Source organism: Ursus americanus, chromosome 14 (genome assembly GCF_024610735.1).
Source record: "Ursus americanus isolate L20-20 chromosome 14, mUrsAme1.1.p, whole genome shotgun sequence".
NCBI lineage: Eukaryota > Metazoa > Chordata > Mammalia > Carnivora > Ursidae > Ursus > Ursus americanus.
In genome coordinates this window covers 44,332,505-44,352,763 of record NC_142140.1, presented here as the reverse complement: position 1 = coordinate 44,352,763, position 20,259 = coordinate 44,332,505, and the positions used below count along the sequence as shown (strand labels likewise).

The 20,259-nt window shown below is 51.4% G+C and overlaps 1 protein-coding gene across 1 annotated transcript in view; it reads right to left on the bottom strand.

Annotated features, from left to right (window-relative positions):
- Positions 1-20,092, bottom strand: part of UNC13A (unc-13 homolog A) — a 64,534-nt gene extending 44,442 nt beyond the window's left edge. Inside the window, exons 1-9 of the mRNA XM_045778359.2 lie at positions 20,057-20,092; positions 16,339-16,561; positions 15,517-15,606; positions 6,975-7,004; positions 6,247-6,346; positions 3,792-3,909; positions 2,393-2,516; positions 1,666-1,739; positions 729-783 (exon numbers count right to left, since the gene is read on the bottom strand). Coding sequence (XP_045634315.1) covers positions 729-783; positions 1,666-1,739; positions 2,393-2,516; positions 3,792-3,909; positions 6,247-6,346; positions 6,975-7,004; positions 15,517-15,606; positions 16,339-16,561; positions 20,057-20,092 — 850 coding nt within the window. The remainder of the gene's footprint in view (positions 1-728; positions 784-1,665; positions 1,740-2,392; positions 2,517-3,791; positions 3,910-6,246; positions 6,347-6,974; positions 7,005-15,516; positions 15,607-16,338; positions 16,562-20,056) is intronic.
- Between the last annotated feature and the right edge of the window lie 167 nt (positions 20,093-20,259).

The following is a 20,259-nucleotide window of genomic DNA, read 5'->3' as shown; positions in this document are numbered from 1 at the left end:
CAAGGCCAAGGAGGATAAACACTCCGGAAAACTTCAGCCTTGATGGAGGGGCAGTAGTCAGAGGAACGTGACCGTCATTGTCCGTAGACGCAGAGCAGTGGAAAGAGAAGCAAAGCTGGAGTCCCTCAGACCTGGAGTTCAAATCCCAGCTCTACCCCCTGCTGGGTGTGTGACCTTGGGCAAGTCACTTCTTCTCTTAGGCCTCAGTTTCTCTATCTAAGAAAATGGGCAGGTGAAACAGCCTTCATCCATTGGGCGTGTGCCTATTGTACCTGTGTTAGCAGGATTGTGTGTCTGCACCATCTGGGGGCTGCTTGGGGTGGGGGGGGCCTGTGTGGGCCCCGTGAAAGCTTGTCAAATGAGTTACAGGTCCTCATCCAGGATCTGATGAATGGAATTAAAGAGTCTGCAAAGTGTTTTTCAAATCTCTAGAAGGACTCCCCTGGGCCCTTCCAACAGCCCTCGGAGTGAGGGTACTGTCAGATGCCCTATTTCAAAGAGAGGGACTCCATGAATCAGAGAGGGACACTGGCATGCCTGTGACCACAGAGCGAGCAGGGTTCACATCCAAGTCCCAGATCTTTTCTTTCCACCACACCATGAGCAGATCCTGTGCGTTCTTAGGACCTGTTCCTCTGGAAGGGAGTGGCCTGTTACACAGGACAGTCATGGGGAGGGGAGGGATGAGGTTTCAGCTGATGCCCAGGGAGGAATCGAGAGGTACTTACAACACTGGTTGCTGGGGACAGGAAGAGGCTTGTCTTGTTCATCTTGGAATGAATACTGAGAGGGAGGGAAGGAGAGAGGGTTCTTCTCAGGAGGGGCCAGAAGCCAGGGGACCAAGACGGTCCTCTGCTCTGTTCCATCCTGACGACCCCTGCCTCCCAAATCCACTCTGTCTGCAGGAGAAGGATGCAGATGTCCATAGAGAAAGACACACACACACACACACACACACACACACACACACACACACACACACATAGAGACAGTGAGAAAGAGAGACAGAAAAAGAAAGAAACACAGTTGAGGGAAAGAAACAAATAGAAGTGGAAGAAAGAGAGAGCAATGGGGCAAACTGAGGAAAGGAGCAGAAGAAAGATCAGCGATGATGTTGGACAAAAGCTATTATCATGTGAGTATTGCCCTTTTGCACCCTGCCTCCCAGTGTAGAGAGCTCTGGTCTTGCCTCTTCTTTCTTCCTGGCCTTCGCCTTCAGAAGGCTGCCTTCTGGGCCCCACTAGGTCTTTGCACTGTGATGATACAGAGCCAAGAAGAAGGGAGATGTCATGGAAGAACAGGGGTACAGAGGCCAGGGCTGGCGGGGGAGAACTTTGAAAAGTGAAAGTGTGACCCGAGGTGTTGAGGGGTGTGGGGCAGAGAGCGGGTGTAAGGGCTACTGCGGGGGCCCCTGTGTCTCCTTGAGGGTATCTGGCAAGAGCAGGGCTTGAGCTGATTAAAGTCTTTTCATCGTTGGTGGACTGTATGTTCTATGATGCCATCATTGCTTTGAGAAGGGACCAAATGAGGCTCTGATTTTGTCCAGTTAGAGACACAGACAGAGGGACACCAGCGGAAAGTGAAACAGAGACAGAAAGCAGAGGACATCTGGAGACAGAGGGAGGGCTGCAGACAGAAAGAAAAGAGTCCCCCTCCAACACTCACCTCATCCTGGTCCCGCATGGCATTTAGCTGCTCCAGCTTCTTGGCCCAGTAGCGCGCCTCCTCCTCGGGAATGTCTGGAAGCGGAGCCCTGGCTGTGAGTCTGGAACCCCTCCCTGCCCCTCAACCTTCATCCAGTGCATCCTGCAGGCCTATGGGCTGGTCTCAAGGGCGTGGAGGAAGAGGAAGGGAGAACAGGGTGGAGTCCCATCACCCCACCCCACCCCCACCCCCACCCCCCGCCTCCAGCCCCAGAGCTGCCTTGGGAATGAATAGAGGATGAGAGAGGAGATGCCTCCTAGCATTCCGAGGGTGGGGAAGCCATGGGTTCCTGGAAAGATTCTGTGGAGGGTACTGAGCTGCTTCTAAGAGAGGAAGAGCGGTTTCTCTGTGTCTCTGCCTCTGTTTACCTCTACATGTAAACAGTCTCTGTTTGTCTCTCCTCCTATCTCCAGCTCACCCTGCAGCCTAAGACCTCAGCAAGGACCAGCCCGGGGCAGTTCAGACCCAAACTCCATGGGTCAAGAAGCATTTGCTGCCCATTGGTGACCTAGGGGGGGCTGTGGTGTTCTCTGCACATGGCAGGTGCATGCCCCGCTGACCACTGCAACTGGGAAACTCTCTCCTCCAGGGACAGGAAACTTCATCCTCAGAATGAAGATCAGTATGAACCCACCCAGGCCGGGCCATTCTCCTGGGTCTGGTGAGGGTCCTGTGCCCCTACACTCACCTAAAGGCAGCTCGAAGCGGGTGTCAAGGAGGATGCGGTGGAAGGTGGGGTCCTTGGTGCCGCAGATCTCACTGTCCGCCATGATGACCTGAGAGTCCAGTGTCAGCCACTCTCCAGGGCCCTCCTGGGGGTTGGGGTGGGGTGACAGGGTCCAAAGTGATGCAGGGTGGAGCAGGGATCTGCTGCATGCTGACCGGCAGGCCCCCTACTCTCACAGAAAATGCCCTTCCCCTCATCTCGCTCTTACCCTAAGAGCAAGGGTCATGCCCACACTTTACAGACAAGGAAACTGAGACTCAGAGAGAAGGTTCCAGTCCAGGGCAACATGGTGGGTCCAAGGAATCCAGAGGCAGGGATCCAGAGAGAAGGCCCTGTAGGGCCAGGCAGGGGTTGTCCCAAGTTTGCACAACCATGCCTCAATTGTCATGGGCTTATGTGGCCCTAGTTTCAAATAAAAACCCTGATGCCCATCCAGGGGAGAACTCCCCACCCCAAGTGAACAAACCAGTCCTGCAGTCACAGAAGGCAGAGCATGACACATTCACCTCCAGCCTGGAGGTCAAGGCAGAGCCAGAGGGAGGGAGAAGGGCTACAGTACTCAGAGGGAAGTTAGGGAAGTTTTCCTGGAGGAGAGGGCACAGGAGCTGGGCTTAGAGGGTGATGGAAGGGATACTTGAAGCCCAGGGAACAGCACATGCAAAGGTTCGGAGGCCATCTCTGGGGCCTATAAGGGGTGGAGGTTGGGGGGGGTGGGGAGATGAGGCTGACAATATAGGCAAGTGCCATCAAGAAAGCCTCCCAAAGGAGATGAGCAGGGATGGCAAGGAAAGGTCCTAGGATGGCAAGATCCCACTGGGCCCAGCATGAAGGGGTGGAGTGGAAGGGGTGAGATGTAAGGCCAGGAGGCCAGGGAGGAGGCCAAGGTTATTGTCTAGTACCTTCAGGGCTGGTGTAGCTTTCTCCCTGCACAAAATGCTAATTACCCCCAATAACCCTTCTCCTTTCTTCCATAGAAATACATTTTCAGCTGGGCCCAGGGCTGTGCCGCTTAAGACTACATTTCCCAGGCTCCCTTGCAGCTAAATGGTCACATGACCAAGTTCTAGCCAATAGCATGTGAGTGAAGTGCCGGGAGCAGCTTCCAGGTTAGGGCCTTAACCAAGAGGGTGAGCCCCCACTTTGCCACCTTTTCTTCCCTTGGCAGCAATGCAGATGTAATGGGATCCTCCCGCAGCCATCCTGGGCTGCACAAGGAGAAAGGCAGAGCAACAAGATGGAAGGAGTTCAGCTACCATCCCAAAAATTGTTGGGGGATAGAGATACATGTTCATCTTATGTAGGCCACTGGCCTCTGGGCCCCTCCAAGGCACTCCTCACCAACCCTCAGCCCACCACTCACTTCATTGGACTGGCGGATGGTCCGCAGGGGAATCCACACGGTGCCCACCATTGTGTCCCAGATGAGACCCTTGTTCCACACCTCCACTGTCAGCCCCAAATCCAGGCGGTTAATCTCGCTGTGGAGAGAGGGAAGGGGCATGAAGAGGTAGGAGTGAGGAAGTGAAGTCTCAGAAAAGTCAGTTCACCCACCTTAGGACACACAGCCAACTGGAATTCAAACCCAGGCCTGGGTGAGTCCTACCAGGAAGGTAACACAGTAGTTCTTGTTTTACAGAGGGGAAACTGAGGCCAAAGTGTTAAGTTACATGCTTAGGGTATCACAGCAGAACTAGGATTACAAGCTGGGAAGGAAGGAGTGGGGAAAGATATCACACATCTCTTGCACCCCCAACTCCCTTGGCCCTTCCTCGAGCCCTCAGATCCTAAGAGTACTGGCTAAGTGAGGAAGAGGCTCAAGCACCCTCTGTGGCTCCCTGTTACCCCAGGATAAGGGCATTCAGGATGCCTCCATTCTTCCCAGGGTCACCTCTATCCAATCATATGGGGACATCTCTGAGAACACAAATGATACTATCTCTAAGCACCTTCCTTGCAGGACCCACCCTGGAAATGTGCAGATTTGGGGGAAATCCTTGGTAAATGTCCAGTTCACTGAATTTACTAATTTACCAAAAATTTATCTTAAGGAATGTTCTCCTTGCATATAGCTGTGACCTTGTCATTCAGTAACTGGCTTTCAGGGAGTTGGGGACTACACTGTCTCTCCCCCTTCACATATTCCCTAGAATTGTAGGGCTAGATCCTCCCCTCTTTCCCCAAATTCCTCTGTTTCAAGATCCTGACTCAGAGTTCTCCCATGGCCTCCACCACTGCTAGTCCCCAGCCAAGCTCTGCTCAGGGATTTGAGGGCTGCCTGGGTCCAAATCTCAGCTCTGCCAAGTATAGGCTGTGTGACACTAAGCAAGGGACTTTGCCTCTCTGGTCCTCTGTTTCTTCTTCTGTAAAATGAGGATTAGAATAGCACCCTCCTTCCCAGGCCTGTGGGGAAAATTGATTTAATCAAAGCCTTAGAAGAGGGCATGGAACATGTTGTTGGCCATCATCAGAGAAGATGGGATGTAATATGAGACCTTGAGTAGCTCCAGGTTGAGGGGAGGGTCCAGCTCATGAATTCATTCATTTATTGGGCAAATATTTATTGAGCCACCTACTGTGTGCCAGACCTTCTCCTTGGCATGGGGGCGTGGAACTCACAGTGGAGACAGAGACCAACAGGCCCTACCCTCCTAGACTCACAGTCCAGAGCCAGGGCCCAGAAATGTGTCAAGAAATCACACAAATGGGGGGCGCCTGGGTGGCACAGCGGTTAAGCGTCTGCCTTCGGCTCAGGGTGTGATCCCGGCGTTGTGGGATCGAGCCCCACATCAGGCTCCTCCCTGGGAGCCTGCTTCTTCCTCTCCCACTCCCCCTGCTTGTGTTCCCTCTCTCGCTGGCTCTCTCTCTGTCGAATAAATAAATTTAAAAAAAAAAAAAAAAAAAAAAGAAATCACACAAATGGGGCGCCTGGGTAGCGCAGTCGTTAAAGCGTCTGCCTTCGGCTCAGGGCGTGATCCTGGCGTGCTGGGATCGAGTCCCACATCAGGCTCCTCCGCTATGAGCCTGCTTCTTCCTCTCCCACTCCCCCTGCTTGTGTTCCCTCTCTCGCTGGCTGTCTCTATCTCTGTCAAATAAATAAATAAAATCTTTAAAAAAAAAAAAAAAGAAATCACACAAATGACTTAAATGATAATTGGTGGCTTGGCCTGAAATTACTCTCCAATCGCTGCTTGGGGATGGTGGTCAGGGAGGGCTTCCCTGAGGAGGTGACTCAATAGAGATTCAAAGGACAAGAAGGACCCTGCTGGGGGGAAGGAGGAGGAGAGAAAAGCAAGTGCAAAGTCCCTGGGACAGGACCAAGCTGGATGTGTTGGAGGAATGGTCCAGAGATGGAGGCGGCTGGGGCAAGTGTGCCAGGAGAGATGGAGGGAGATACTGGCAGGTTACAGGGGCCATGCCTGGAAAGAGGGTGTTGTGGAGAGGAGTGTGGGTTTTGTTCTGAGGTTCACAAGCCATGAGCCATGGGCAAGTTTAGAGAGTGACAGGATGTGATTTGCAGTTTTAAAAATATCCCCCTGGCTGCCTGGAGGAGAACAGATTGCTGGGAGGCAGGAGGCGGGCAGCAGCAGGAGGCCAGGGGCGGAGGCTGGCGGGCAGCAGGGACTTGGCTGGTGGCCATGGAGATAAAGGAAGCAACTGGATTTAGGAAGTGCTTTGGAGGCAAAGCTGATGGCTGGACATGGGGCCGAGGGAGGAGGGAGTGGAGTCCCAGATGACATGCAGGTGTCCAGCTCTGCTCTATGGGACCAGCGAGGACTAGCAGCAAGGTCGTGCTAGCCCAGGCATGGCAGACTCACAACATGAAATCCTGCTCCCAGCTGGGCTGGCTGCCCCGCACAGCGATGGTCGTGCTCTTGACATTTTGCACCTTCAGGGTCACGTACGTGTTGAATTTCTCTGTGGTGGTGAAAGCAGGGGTCAGCACAGGGGCTCAGGGTCCCCCCATGTCCCTTCCCAAGCTCTAGATGACCTTGCTGTGATCCCCCAAGGTCTCCTCATACTTGGGGCCACAGTCCAATAACCAGGTCCAATATACTGAGCTGTTTCTGTACCTACACCCGAGTCCCTCCCTGCCAGTCCCTCAGAGCACAAGGGAAGGGCCTTGGTTCAGGGAGATGTGGAATTTTGGGATGCCTAATCTTGCTGCTTAGAAATGACTATGTACAAGAGTCCTGGTTTTTAACTGGGAAGACTGAGTCCCCAGATAGTGAAACAAAATTGACAGTAAGAAACTCCCTTCACTTTTCTGAGCCTCACTTTTCCTGCGTGTAGCTTGATCTAAGAATCCCACCCTGTCTCTTAGGATCTTGGGAAGGGCCTTTGGCTCAGGGTGAGCACCACCTCCACTGGATTCTCCAGGAGATGGCTGGGGAGACTTTGGGATTGCAGGCCAAGTCTGACACTCTGTGTTGCTCGCAGACATGCAACCCAAGTCCCCTATTATGGGCTCAGACCCCCTCCCTTATCTCTCCAAGACACAGACAGACAGACAACACAGGACAGGGCAGGAATAGAGGCCACTTACCTTGGGCACCATCAAACTTGGCTTTTTTGACTGTGGAGAGAGACAGAGATAGGGAAGGGAGATGGGGAGAGAGTAAGGAGAAGAAAGAGACAGAGACACAGAGAGACACACCAAAATAGAAATATAACAAGAGAGACAGAGAGGAGAGACACACAGAAAGAAAGAGACAAAAAGGAAAGGCAAAGAGAGAGAGCAAAAGAGACAGATCAAGAGACCAAACAGAAAACAAAACAAAAGCAAAACAAAGAGGTGAGATCAAAGACAGAGAAAAGAGACAAGGAAAGGAAGAGAAACAGAAAGGAGAGGAGGGAGGCAGGGATGAAAGGGAGAGAAAGAAGCCATCAGACAGATAAGCACAGGCAGACTTAGAAGTTGAAGGAAATTTGGACCCTGGGTATAATTTCATCCCCCTCCATCCTCCCCATCAATCTCCCCCAAAGCTCCCCCACCTCCAATTGTGCCTTTACCCACAATTGAACAGGTTCCAAAAGAAGGAGCTGGGCAGGGGACAGGAGAGGCTTCCCACAGGAAGCCCTCCTGGATTGCAGCAGAGAGAGAACAGTTGGTAAGGGAAAGAGGGAGAGAGAGAGGAGAAAGATAATCTCCAGTGACCCCCTCTGCCTGCCAGGCCAGTGAGACTTCTCCCCCAGTTATCCAGCTCAGTCTGCCTACCAAATGTTCCAGGGATTTTGAGGTCTAATATTCAAAGGGGACTGGGCGAGGTGGAACAGAACAGTCCAGAGACATCCCAGACCTGGCTGGGAGGTTGTTAGAGCTTGTCCAGCCCAACTTGCTTATGAAAGGTGAAACCCGAATATATGTCAGGGTCCCACGTGGTCCAGTCTCTTCATGTTTCACAGCACACCACAGTCCCAAGTGACTTGAAGCAATTCCACTCTTTACTGGCTCTTCTCATAAGATATTAAACTTAATTTCAACATCTCTCACACCCTGCAGCTGCCCCCAACATCTTTCTCCATCATTCACTCTCTATCTCCACCCAAAACCAGCTCCCAAACTGAACCCTTTCTCCTGCTTTCCACAATTCTTCTCCCTTTCTCCTTTTGCATGGATGTTTTTGTTTGCGTAAGCAATACATGCACATTTTACAAAATCCAAGGCAACCAAGAGACTGGCATACAATGAGAATAAGGCTCTTTTCTACCCCAGCCCTCACGATCCCTCCTGGTGCAATCAACATTACCAGTTCCTTGTAGTGCTAGAGATAGATGGTTTCTGATTCGGCGATCAAGTGCATGTGTGCATTGTTTTATTTCCTACACAAACGGCAGCATTCTACACCCTCTGTAGAAACTTTCTGTTTTTCAGTGTGTCTTGATGAGTATGTGCAGGTAATTTGAAGGATAAATTCCTAGAAACAAAATTGTGTTTCTATTCTCTCTCTCTCCTTTTGAGGGTCAAGGTCAGCCCTCTTCTGGGCAAATGCCATGGCCTCCCATCTAGAGTTCATGTCTCTGTCCTCATCACTTGACTTTCCGTTTTGCAAGAGCACCCAAATGAAACCAGTGAACAGAGAATTGGGGACGTGGAGTAGTTCTAAACCGAACCAAGAGCACCCGAATGAAAACAATGAACAGAGGATGGGGGACGTGGAGTAGTTCTAAACACTTGTCATTAAATACTGTTTGTTCCTGTTGCAGACAGACGGTGTACGTGTCTGGTGGTGGCTGGGGCGAGGGGGATTGATGCCCAGAATCACTGAGTGAGCTCCCCGGAATTGCAGAGCAGGAGGAAGAATGATCAGCTTCCTATGCCAATGCCAACCACCCCCCACAAGAAAACTCAAACTTTAAATGCAAATGGGTTGTACATTGTCCTCATCACATCTGGGTTTGGGTTTGGGAGGTTAGAATGCAGAGGGAAGCCCTCGGCTGGACTTTGGGAGTGATGAGCACAGTTTCAGCATGGAGTCAGGTGGAGCCAGGTTCAGCTTATAGTGCTGTGTGAACCTGGGCAAGTGAATCCCCCTCTCTGGGCCTCCATCTCTCTCTCACTCTGTCTCTCCCTTTCTGTTTTTCTAGATCTGGCATTCTCTCTGTCTTTTATCTTTGTGTCTCTGTCTCCCTTTCTCCCACATCCCCAAATCAGTCACTATGTGCTATCCTCTTCACCTTCCCATTCAAAGCACATAACTGCACGTACAAAGGACCCTCTCTTGAAGGCATGCTCAGGTCCTGTCCCACTGGCCCCCTCTCATACCCTCAGCCCCACTTACCCCACAGGGAGCTCAACCACCCAGCCTCTTACCCCTGGGGCTGAGTGAAGCTCAGGGACACTTAAGTCTGTACCCAGCAGGAGTTACAGACCTCTCTCCTGGGGGAGCTCCTGCTTGCACACCTGGTGACTGTGAAGCTGGGAATGGGGGTGATGCTGAGGCAGGGGCAGGGCAGGGAGGAAGAATGGTGAAAGAGACACAGGCTGAGAAAGGCACGCACACATGGAGGGATCAACATGGGGAAAGAAAGAGAAGCAGGGAGGAGGAGGAGGAGGAGGGGGTAGACAACAAGTCATGAGCGTCAGAGACAGAGACACAGAAAGAGAGAGACACACAGATGTCCACTAGGGAGGGCCAGCAAAAAGGAGAGGCAGAGTTGGAAGAGAAGGGTTGGAGGGAGAGATGAGGGGCTGATTGTTGTCCAGCCAGGCCTGGCCTGGGCTGGCCTGCAGCTCCTGCTCAGTATTCCTTTTTACAGACCAGGGACAGAGCTCAGAGGGGAGGCCAGTCATCCAAGGTCTGTCCTCTATCCTCTCCTCCTGGTGGGGGATGGAGTGTCTCTGTCTTCCTCCTCCTGGTTCTGTTTCTCTTCCTCCCCTTCTCCCCCATCTGTCTCTGTCTGTCTCTCTTGTCCCCACTCCCTCAGATTACCCACTTCCCTCCTCCTTAAGCCTCAGTGGGCCAGAGGGTAATGAGCTCAGTTGGGGGCCACCAGCAGCGGAGTGATTGGGGGCGGGGGGGCGGGGGGGCGCTCTAGCTCTCACAGCTGAGTCCAGGCTCTGGCTCCCAGACCCCTTCAGCGAGTACAGGATGAGGACCTCAATGTATGTTCATCACTGAGAACTCAGAGGAAGGAGGGGGAGACTCAGAGTAAGAGAGGGGGCTCAGAGAGAAATGAGGAATCAAGGAAGGGGCTCAGAGTGGAGAGGAAGACTGGGGGCGGGGATGGGGCAATGGGGTGGAGAGAGGACTAGGGAAGGAAGCTCCGGAGCTGGAGGAAGGTCTGGTGGGGGAGGGGACTCAGGAAGGCAGAGGAGCGGGTGTCATCAGGGGTGGGGCTCAGAGGAGAAGGGAGCTTAAAAGAAGGAGAGGGCGCAAGGAGGGGCTGGTGGGGCTGCGAGAAGGAACTAAGTCTATCTCTTTCTGTCTTCCCCGTCAGTAAACGGTCCGAGTCACTGTCGCCTTCACCACCATAGTCATCACATCTCTGCCCTGCCACTTTCTCCATGCTCGCTGGCGCCGCTCGAACTCGAGCGGAGCTGCAGTATCGGGGTCACCGGGGCGGAAGCACCGCCCCTCCCCCGCGGGCTCCTGGTCACACGCACAAGGCTATTTATAAAGTGGGCACAGAGGGCGTGGGCGACGCGACAGCTGGGAGTGGCGGGTGGGGGAGGTGCCACTGCCGGCCCCTCTGAGAGGCCAGCGGGAGACGCCGCCTCACGACTGTCAGCAGCCTGCGCGGCCCTTGGGGGCCCCCATAGGCGCTTTAATTTGATTAATGTGGTTACACAGGCAGATGCTGGCCAGGGTAGAATCGGTGGAGGTGGGAGCAGGGGCTCAGGCTGGGGACTCCCATAGGCTCCGCCAGGCTCTGGGCCTCAGTTTCTGCATCTGGGAAATGGATCAATGTAGCGTCTTCTCCCCTTCCTCCTTTCCTCTTACTCCCTTCTCTTCCTGCTCCCCTTTCTTTTTCATCATTATTAGAATCGGCATTATTACACTGTCATGACCAATATTTTTGCAATTACCATTACCAGTATCATTACTATTTGTATTATTTGGTTGGGTTCTATGTATACCCCTGGTCTGGACGACCCTGGATTCTAATTGAGGTGAATTCCAGTCTTTGGGCACCTCCTCCATGACCTGCCAGGTCTGGGGTGGGGGCGGGTGAAGAGTAGATTCCAACCATCAAGAGAAGCCCCTGAAAGCTTGCCTTCAGGACATGCTTACTGGGTGTCAGGAGACACTACAAGATGGGGGAGGAGGGAAGGGAAACAAAGAATTCAGAAATCGATTTAAGATGTTTGGTGGTTTTATATGTGATGTCGATGGCCTACGTGAGCTTTGTGGTAAGGACACTGGCCCCACTGGCTTTCATCTGGGAGAGAGGTTTCTTACCCTCCATTGACAGAAATAAGCCAGAGCCCGACAGAAGACTTCAGTGTAAAACATAAACACACCAAGAACCTGGACAGGGATTTCTGTCTGTGTTGTTTACCAGGTGCCACCACTTATAACTATGCCTGACATATAGTAGGTGCTCATTAAATAGTGTTCAATGAAGTAACGACAGAATTTCCTCCTCCAGCAGCCCCGTGGGTAAGATCTGCCCCTTCCGCACAGGCGGGCGCTGTCCACAGTTCGGCAGGAGCTGTCCCTGCTCTGTCCACGGTGCTGAACCCCTGTCCCTGCCCGTTTACCTCCAATGAACTTGGCATGCCTTTTTACCTCCTGTGTACTACTGAGCCCTCCTCAGGCCTGAGAACGCAGTGAGCTCTCAGGAAATGTCCTACACCCACGGAAAGCTTTTAGTCCCCATTAATAAAAACACCATCATTGATTTTTCCTGTCATCGGCTCACACTTACGGAACCTTTCCACAGGCCAGGCATCATGCCAAGGGCTCTTCGTGCCTCATCTCACTGGAGAGTTCTAGCAAACCTAGGCAGTAGGTACTATTAGTGTGTCCATTCTACAGATGGGCACACTAAGGAGTGAAGAGGATACAGGACTTGCCAGGAAGTTGTGGTTTTAGGGATTCAAACCCAGGCCTGCTGGACTAGGTATGTCCTGGTTGGCACCTCAGAGAGGAAGCCCATTGTATGTGGGAGGAAAATGAGGTACAGGTTGGGGAAGGGGCTAAGATTGCAGCCCTGAAGATGAATCAGAGCCAACCCTGGAGAGCAACCTATAAGTATAGTGAGAGCAAAGACCCAGATACAAGCTCCTCTGGCTACATGGGATCAGAAACAGGGCAGCCAGGGGCAGAGGGATTTGTGAGGGCTTCCTGGGAGAGGAGCAGGGGAAAACCCACAATGAATGGGGAGAAATGACACATCTCTTTATTGAGTGGTTGAAGGAAGAAGGTGATCCCTGCACAGATTCTCATCCCATGAAAGGAACTTGGCTTCTCTTCCTCCAAGAAGAGGCTCAACCTTCATCCCCAACTCCCAGTAGGCTGTGGAGTCAGTTACACCTCTGGCTCTGTGGCACTAAGCAAGTTGTTGATCCTCCCTGAGCCTCAGTTTTCCTCATCCTTACAACGGGTTTCTATGAGGATTAAAGTAGGCAATGGGCATAAGAGTCCTCAACACCATACTTACAGAATGCCAGATAAATGGGGCTTGTTGTTGATATTATTAGTTTTGAGGCAAACTCACCCTCACATGCATTTACTAATTGTATGCAATATTCATTCATCAAATATTTATGGAGCCTTCAAAAACATTGAGTGGCCTGGCAAAATGCCGTAAGGTACATAGGAAGGTCTAGACCTGAATTCCCAGCACCATGATTTTGCACGTGCCATTCTCTCCACCTAGAGCACCATGTCCCTTCTGCTTAGCTCCCCCTCATCTTCTCAGACCCAGGTAAATGTTGTGTGTGTTGGGGGGCGATAAGGGCAGGCTTCCCAAAGGAAGAAAGCCCTGGATACCACCTTCCCTGGCTCCCTCAGCCCTTCCCTGTCTCTCCCACTCTGACCCCACCAGCATGAGGCCAGGAATAGCACTGGGTCTCCAGGAACAGTGCCTGGCATAGGGTAGGTGCTCAACTAAGGCTTGCTGAGTAAGTATATGAATGAATTCATGAAGGAACCAGGTGGAACTTGGCATTTTGCAGCCTCAGGACTCTGCCAAGCCCTAGCAAGTGGATGGGGTGGGGGAGGGGCAATGGGACTCCACATAGATAAAGAAATGAGAAGGGGCAGAGGCAAGACTAGTATAAGGTGGTCTCCTATGTGTTGGTGTCGGGTATGGATGCAAGAGTTTGCGTGTGTGTGTTTGCATGTGTATTTGCTAGTGTTACCAGGGCAGGCAGGTAGGTATACATGGGTGTGTGTGTATGTGTGCGTGGAGGGACATATGCTTGTGTGTACCATCTGAATGCAGGTGTTGATCTGTACATGTGTTAAGGAGTGCAATGTGACTGAATGTGGGACATGCTAGTATGTGTAAGTTTAGGTATATGAGGGCTTGCAGGTGATACGTTAATTAGAAACACGTTGTGGTGTATGTATGGATGTGTGTTATACAGTTGTAGGGAATGTGTATTTGTTTACTTGTGTGTACACAACATCATTCACCTGCTCAAAGGGGCTGCTTTGAATGTCCGGGCAAGTGTCATCATGCAAGTACACATGTGGCTTTGGCATATGCTCATGTGTACCCGTGTATGTTTCTTGGGATTGGGGCCCTAACAGGTATACATAGGTACGTGCCTGTATGTCAGGGCATGAGTGGATCTTTCTGTGACATGGGTAATGTGAACATGCATCAAACTTGTTTGAATACATCCATGTCCGTGTACATGCATGTGAACACACATGCTTATATTTTGGGGGCCATGTCTATGTGGCAGAGTGGCTGTGTCCCATATACATGTGTGTGTTCACACACACATATGAATGTGCACATGTGTCCATAAGTGTGCTTTCACAAGCATGTGGTCTTCATGGAGACTTGGTGGATCCTGGGCATTTCTGTCCACACAGGGTGAGTCTGTGTATGAACCTTTCAGTGCATGTGTGTACAGATATGGGCAAACATGAGTTGGCCTCTGGTTGGAGGTATAGGTATTTCCTCATCTCCAAGGATGAGCTCAGACCCATGGAAAGCCCTCCCAGCCCAGCTCCACTGCTCCCCTATCCCCTCTCCCCTCTCATTCACTCCATTACTCTCCCGGCCTCCCCACTCTGGGCCTCACCCCCGCCCCCAGTATTTCACCCTCTCTCCATTTCTCCTGGTCTCCCCCTCTGCCTCTCCCAGCATTATTCCACCCCCCATACATCTCAGGGCTTTACTTCCCACTCCACCCATAGCCTTGCCCCTCCCAGCAACACCCCTCCACTCTGCTGGTGATTCCCTTCCTGTAAGTTCCACAGAATCATCCAACACAATTCTTCCCCCAGGCCTCCGTTTCTGGAAGCCTCACCCTTCTTACTGCCCCCCCTCACACCACCCCCACAGTCCAGCCTCCAGTTTGCGTCAGAGTTAATGGTGAGATTCCCCCCCCCACCACCACACACACACAACTAGGCAAACCTTCCAGAGGAACCCAACTTGGAGGATGTGAGGAAGGGTAGGGTGGGAGTGGGAGGAGCAGAGGAGAGAATCAGCAAGGAACACACATTGACCTCCTCCTCCAGTGCCAGCCACCCCCACCCCTGCCCCGGCCCCCACTGCTAGGCAATTTAGAGGAGGGGAAGAGGCCAATAGAGGGTTTGTACGTTCACCTCCGCCTTCCCTTAGGCCTCGCCCTTGGCGGTTCCAGGGGGACCTCCACCTCCCCACTCCCTTAACTCCATAGGTCAGGGGGTAGTTGGCTTTTGATCTATGGGCCCTTCTGTCACCATCAGGCACGGTCAGGAACGAGCTCAGAGAAAGCAGGTCCCTGTCCCTTTAAGAACACCCGCGTCCACGCCTGCCCAGCCCCGTGCGACAGCACTCTGGAAGTCGCCGCGGCAGGGAGCGAGCGGGCGGGGCAGGGTTTGTGAATGGAGCGACAGAGGGGGAGGGGAGGAAGGGGGAGGGGTGGTGGGGGCGGTTCCCAGATCTGGGCCTGTTCACTGGGGTCCAGGCGGAAGCTGGGGTTTTAGCTCTCTGTCTCTGTCTTTGTCTCTGTCTCTGTCTCTGTCTCTCTCTCTCTCACACGCACACACACAAACACACACACACACACACACATCACAGTCCCCGCTGCCTAAGGTCTCTCAAAGCCTGACATCTCAGGCCTGACCAATACACTTCTTCCCCAACCTCAGCCTTCTTGGAGGGAGTAGGTGTGAGTGAGAGGGGTGGACCCCAGTCCTTGAAACCCAAGGTTGAGACCTCTGTAAGCCTTGAGCCCCTGTTCACCACCACCACCACTGACGCCCAAGGTCTCCCAGAGCCTGAGTTCTTAGCAGGAATGCCCAGGACGCCTGAGTCCTGATGGGCTGGGTTCACCCCCAAACCAGCCTCAGAAGTGAGGGGCAGCGATCATGCCCCTCCTGTGTCTTTCCTCCCCCCGCCCCAACGCAGAGCGTGGGCCTGGGCGTGGGCCTCGGTGCAGATGGCGTTCGGGCCCCAAAATAGCTCCACCCCACCTCTCCCTCCCTCGCTTCGGCGCAAAGTGGGTGAGGTGAGGATGCCGGGAGGGGTGCAGACCGGCACTGCATCCTCGAGGGCTCGGCTCCCTACGGGGAAGGCCAGTTACGCGGTTAGGAGTGCTGGAGGGGGCGGGGTGTGGGGAGGCCCTCAGACGATTCCCCCAGCCCCCACTCGGGAGTCCAAAGAGCTAACGGGAAAAGCGCCCCCAGACCCCAGTCACAACCCTCTCAGGACGTAGGGAAGGATCTTCCCCAGCCCCTTCCCAGGACTCTTCGCCCTCAAGGCTGGGAGATTCCTAGAACTCGCCGTTGGCCTGATGGTCAAGCCCTCTTACCCAAATCTTACATGCTCAGGGCTTGGAGATCCCTCCCTCTCACCCCTTTTCGAATTCCGAGCCTAGTCCACGTCCCTGAAAACCCACAGCCCAGCCCACCTCACAGGACTCCTTCCAAGTACCCTACACGATTCATTCGAACTACCCAGCCCAGCCCCTTCCACAGCTAATAACCTGGTCTACACAGACTCCCCAGTCTAGATTAGAGAGCCAGATAGAGCCTCAGATCCCTGCTGGCGTCCACACGGACCTCCACGTTCAGCCACGTCCGTACGACCCCCAGCAGCGGCCACCAGGACCCCCTGAGAACGCAGCTACATTTGCACGGATCACCCCCCTCAGGCCCCCTGACCCGTCTACAAGGGCTAGCTCCCCTCTCAAAAGTCCAGCCTCGTGTACTCGGGTCACCCCCTCAGGAGCCCAGCCGCATCCACAAGGACCCCGAGCCCGGTCCGGGTGCCAGCCCCGCAGCCTCTCTTCCTACCTCCAACGCAAAGTAGAGACATGTCTCCGGGGTCGCCGGCGGGCCGGCTCCGACAGGTAGACCTTAGCGGCCACTGGGCTAGGGCATGGCCGGGGCTGCAGCCCGCGCTCTGCTCACGCCGGGGCCCGGCCTCCGCCGCCGGCCATCTTGGTTCAGCACCGGGGGTGCGGACAGCTCCTGACGTGGCGCTGATGTGGGGCTGGCGGGCGGAGCCCAGGGACGCCTGATGGGGCGGGGGCGCTGCAGGCTTGGGGGAGCTTTAAAGGGCCGGAGCCGGGTGGGGGTTCCCCGCCCCCAGGGCTCTCCGACCAGAGGGACAGAGAGCGGCCCCACTCAGGTTCCCTGCTGGTTCTGCGTGTTTTCATCTCTCCTGGAGTCACTCTGTGGGTTCTCTGGCTCTCTCTTGAGTTCTTTGCTGTCTGTCTGCTTTCCCTCTATTCCTCTGTCTCTAGATCTGTGTCTCTCATTGACTGTTTCTCTATCTCTTTCTCTTCCTGTGTCTCTTTGTTCCCCTTTTTGTCTCCCCGTCTCTTTTGGTCATGTGTCTCCTTCTGAGCTGCTCTCTGTCCAGTGTCTCTGTGTCTCTGCCACTCCATGTCTAGGTCTCCCTCTGAGTATGTTTCACCTTTTAAGCCACTCAGCCTGTGGATCTTTGCACACACTCAGACTAGATCCCATCCTTCACTCCCTCGTGTAACTGGCAAACTCCTATTCATCCATCACTACCCAGTTTGAACATCCCCTCTTCCAGGAAGCCTTCCCTGACTCCCCCACACTGACCCTACCTTCTGAACTCCCCAGCCCCTAACTCTTCCCCTGACTCAGCCCTCACCCCAAAATATCTCTGCTTTCCAGGCCTCCCCACTTATCTAGATGGGTAGTTCCATGTAGGTCAGGGTCTTGCAAACCTGTTCAGTGTGTATCTCCAGTGCCTAGAACAGCACTAGAAGCTGAGCCCCACAGAATCCCCTGCCCCCCAGCACACATGAAGGAGCTTCATAAACACAGAATGTACATGGAATTAGTTGCAAGTGAGGCCTGTGCTTAAAATCCAGCTCTGCCTCTAATCCCTAGCATGACCTTGGGCAAGTCATATGGCCACTCTACGCCTCATTTTCCCCATCTGTAGAATGGAAACAATAACAGGACTTGCCTCACAGAATTGCAGATGTTATGTAAACTAACAGCTGAAAGAACTTGGAATAGTAATGTGTGTTACCCACTGTTGTAACTCTCACTGCTTTTTCAATTTTTATTACATACTGATCAGCTCTAGATAAGGAATAAGGGGCAATGACAAGCTTGAACAAAGAACATTATCACCACAGTCCAAGACCCCATGGGTCTCTCCCCTATCTCACTGTCCCTCCCCTCAGAAAGAACTACCCCAAATTTTGTTTTTCATTCTCCCACTTTTCTTTACAATTTTACCACATATTTATCAACAAACAATACATGGTTTAGTTTTGTGTGTTTGGGGACTTCATGTAACTAGAATAAAATTATCACATATTTTACTAACTTGTTTTGTTTGGTCAACATGATTCTGCTGATTGTCATCCACGTTTCTGTGTGTGCTGTAATATATGCATTTTTCACTGCTCTACATTATCCCCTTGATTTACTATACCTTTGATCATTTATCTATTTTCCAGTTGGTGGACCTTAAGATTGCTTCCACTTTGAGTTTATTCCCCAAAAAAACCCCACAAACTTTTATAATCATTCTCAGAAATGTAGGCTGGTGCACATGGGTAAAACGGCTGGATTGTAGGACACCCACATGCTCAGCTTCGCGAGATAACATCAAATTGTTTTTTGACATGCCTCCAACTATTTTTATCACACCCGCACCATATAAGCATTCAGTTGCTCCACACCCCTATCAACACTTGGAATACTCCCAGTTTTTGAATCATGCCAGAATGGAGGGGGAGAACTAGTGCCTCATTTTGGTTTTGGTTTACTTTCTCATTGCTCATGAGGGAAACATTTTCATGTGATTATTGGTTTCTTCTTAGGGTGAAATGCTTGTTCAAGTTTTTTATCCATTTTTTAAAAGATTTTATTTATTTGAGAGAGAGAGCGCGCGCACACATACAAGGGGTAGAGGGGCAGAGGGAGGAGAGAGAGAATCTCAAGTAGACTCCCCAGTGAGCATGGAGCCCAACAATGTAGGGCTCAGTCTCATGACCTTGAGAACATGACCTGAGCCAAAATCAAGAGTTGGACACCCAAACAACTGAGCCACCCAGATGCCCCAATAGTCACATTTTTAAAAATGGATTAAAAGGCTCACCTGGGTGACTCAGTTGTTAAAGAGTCTGACTCTTGGTTTTGGCTCAGGTCATGATCTCAGGATCGTGAGATCCAGCCCTGCATTGTTGGGCTCTGCACTCAGCAGGGAGTCTACTTGAGATTCTCTCTCCCTCTGCCCCTCCCCCCTCATATGCTCACACTCTCTCTCTCAAATAAATAAATCAATCTTTTAACAAATAAATAAAATGTGTCATTTCCTATTGATGCGTAGTTCTTTAACCATATTAGATATGAATCCTTTGTTAGTTTAACTTGTGCTATAAAAAAAATCTCTAATTTTGTGGCTTGCTTTCATTCTATTTATGGTATAATTTTCTGAACAGAGTCTCTTAATTTTTTAAATAAACTTTTTATTTTGAAAGAATTTTAGATATACAGAAGGTCATAGAGGCACTGAGCTGTAAAAAGGTACAGAGTGTTTTATATACTCTTCACTCAGCTTGCCCTAATGTTAACATCTAACATGTGGTTACAGGATATACATGTCAAAAGGAAAACATTTACATTGACACTTATTATTAACAAAATTGCAAACTTTATATTTCACCAGTTTTTCCACTAATGTTCTCTTCCTAGTCCATAAGACAATCCAGGACCCTACACCGTGTTTAATCATCTTATCTCCTTGGTCTCCGCCTCTCTGTGAGTTTCTTAGTCTTTCCTTATTATTCATGACCTCGACACATTTGAAGAGTACTCACCAAGTATTATGCAAAAAGTCCCTTGATTTGGGTTTATCTGATGTTTTCTCATTATTAGACTGGGGTTATGGGCTTTGGGGGGAAGATCACGGAGATGGGGTTCCCTCATTGTCACCGGAGGTCCCTGATGCCCACATGACATCACAGGGGATATTAACTTTAATCATCGGGTAAGATGCTGTCTGCCAAGTTTATCCATTGTCAAGTTATTCTTTTTCTCCTTCCCTACTCTGCTCTTTATAAGCAAATCACTAAGCCAAGCCCACCTTCAAGATGAGGAAATTATGTGCCACCTCCTAGAGCAGGAGTATCTAGGAAGCTCTTAATTTTAAATTCCTTTTTTTATTGCTGTAAAATACCAATTAAAAAATTTACCATTTTAACCATTTTAAAGTGTACATTTCAGTGGCATTTTTTATATTCACAGTGTTGTGCAACCACTAGTTCTATCTAGTAATAAAATGCTCCCGTCACCCCAAAAGGAAACCCCATCCCCACTGGCAGTCACTCCCCCATCTCCTCTCCCCCAGCCCCTGGCAACCACCAATCTGCTTTCTGTGTCTATGGATTTAATTTAAAATTCTGCAACTTAATCTATCTTTTCCTTTGCAGTAACGAAAATAAGACAGTTTTGTTTCCTCCTTACCAATTCTTGCACCTTCCATTTATTTTTCCTGCCTTATGGTGCAGGCCAGTACCTTCAGCACAATCTCAGACACCATAGAAACTGACATCCTTGCCTTGTCTGCACATCTTAAAGACAGCATTTCAATAATCACCACAAATATATCTGCTGGAGATTTTTTTTAAAGATTTTATTTATTTGTTTGTTTGTTTGTTTGTTTGAGAGACAAAGAGCGAGAGCATGGGTGAGAGGCAGAGGGAGAGAGAATCTGAGCAG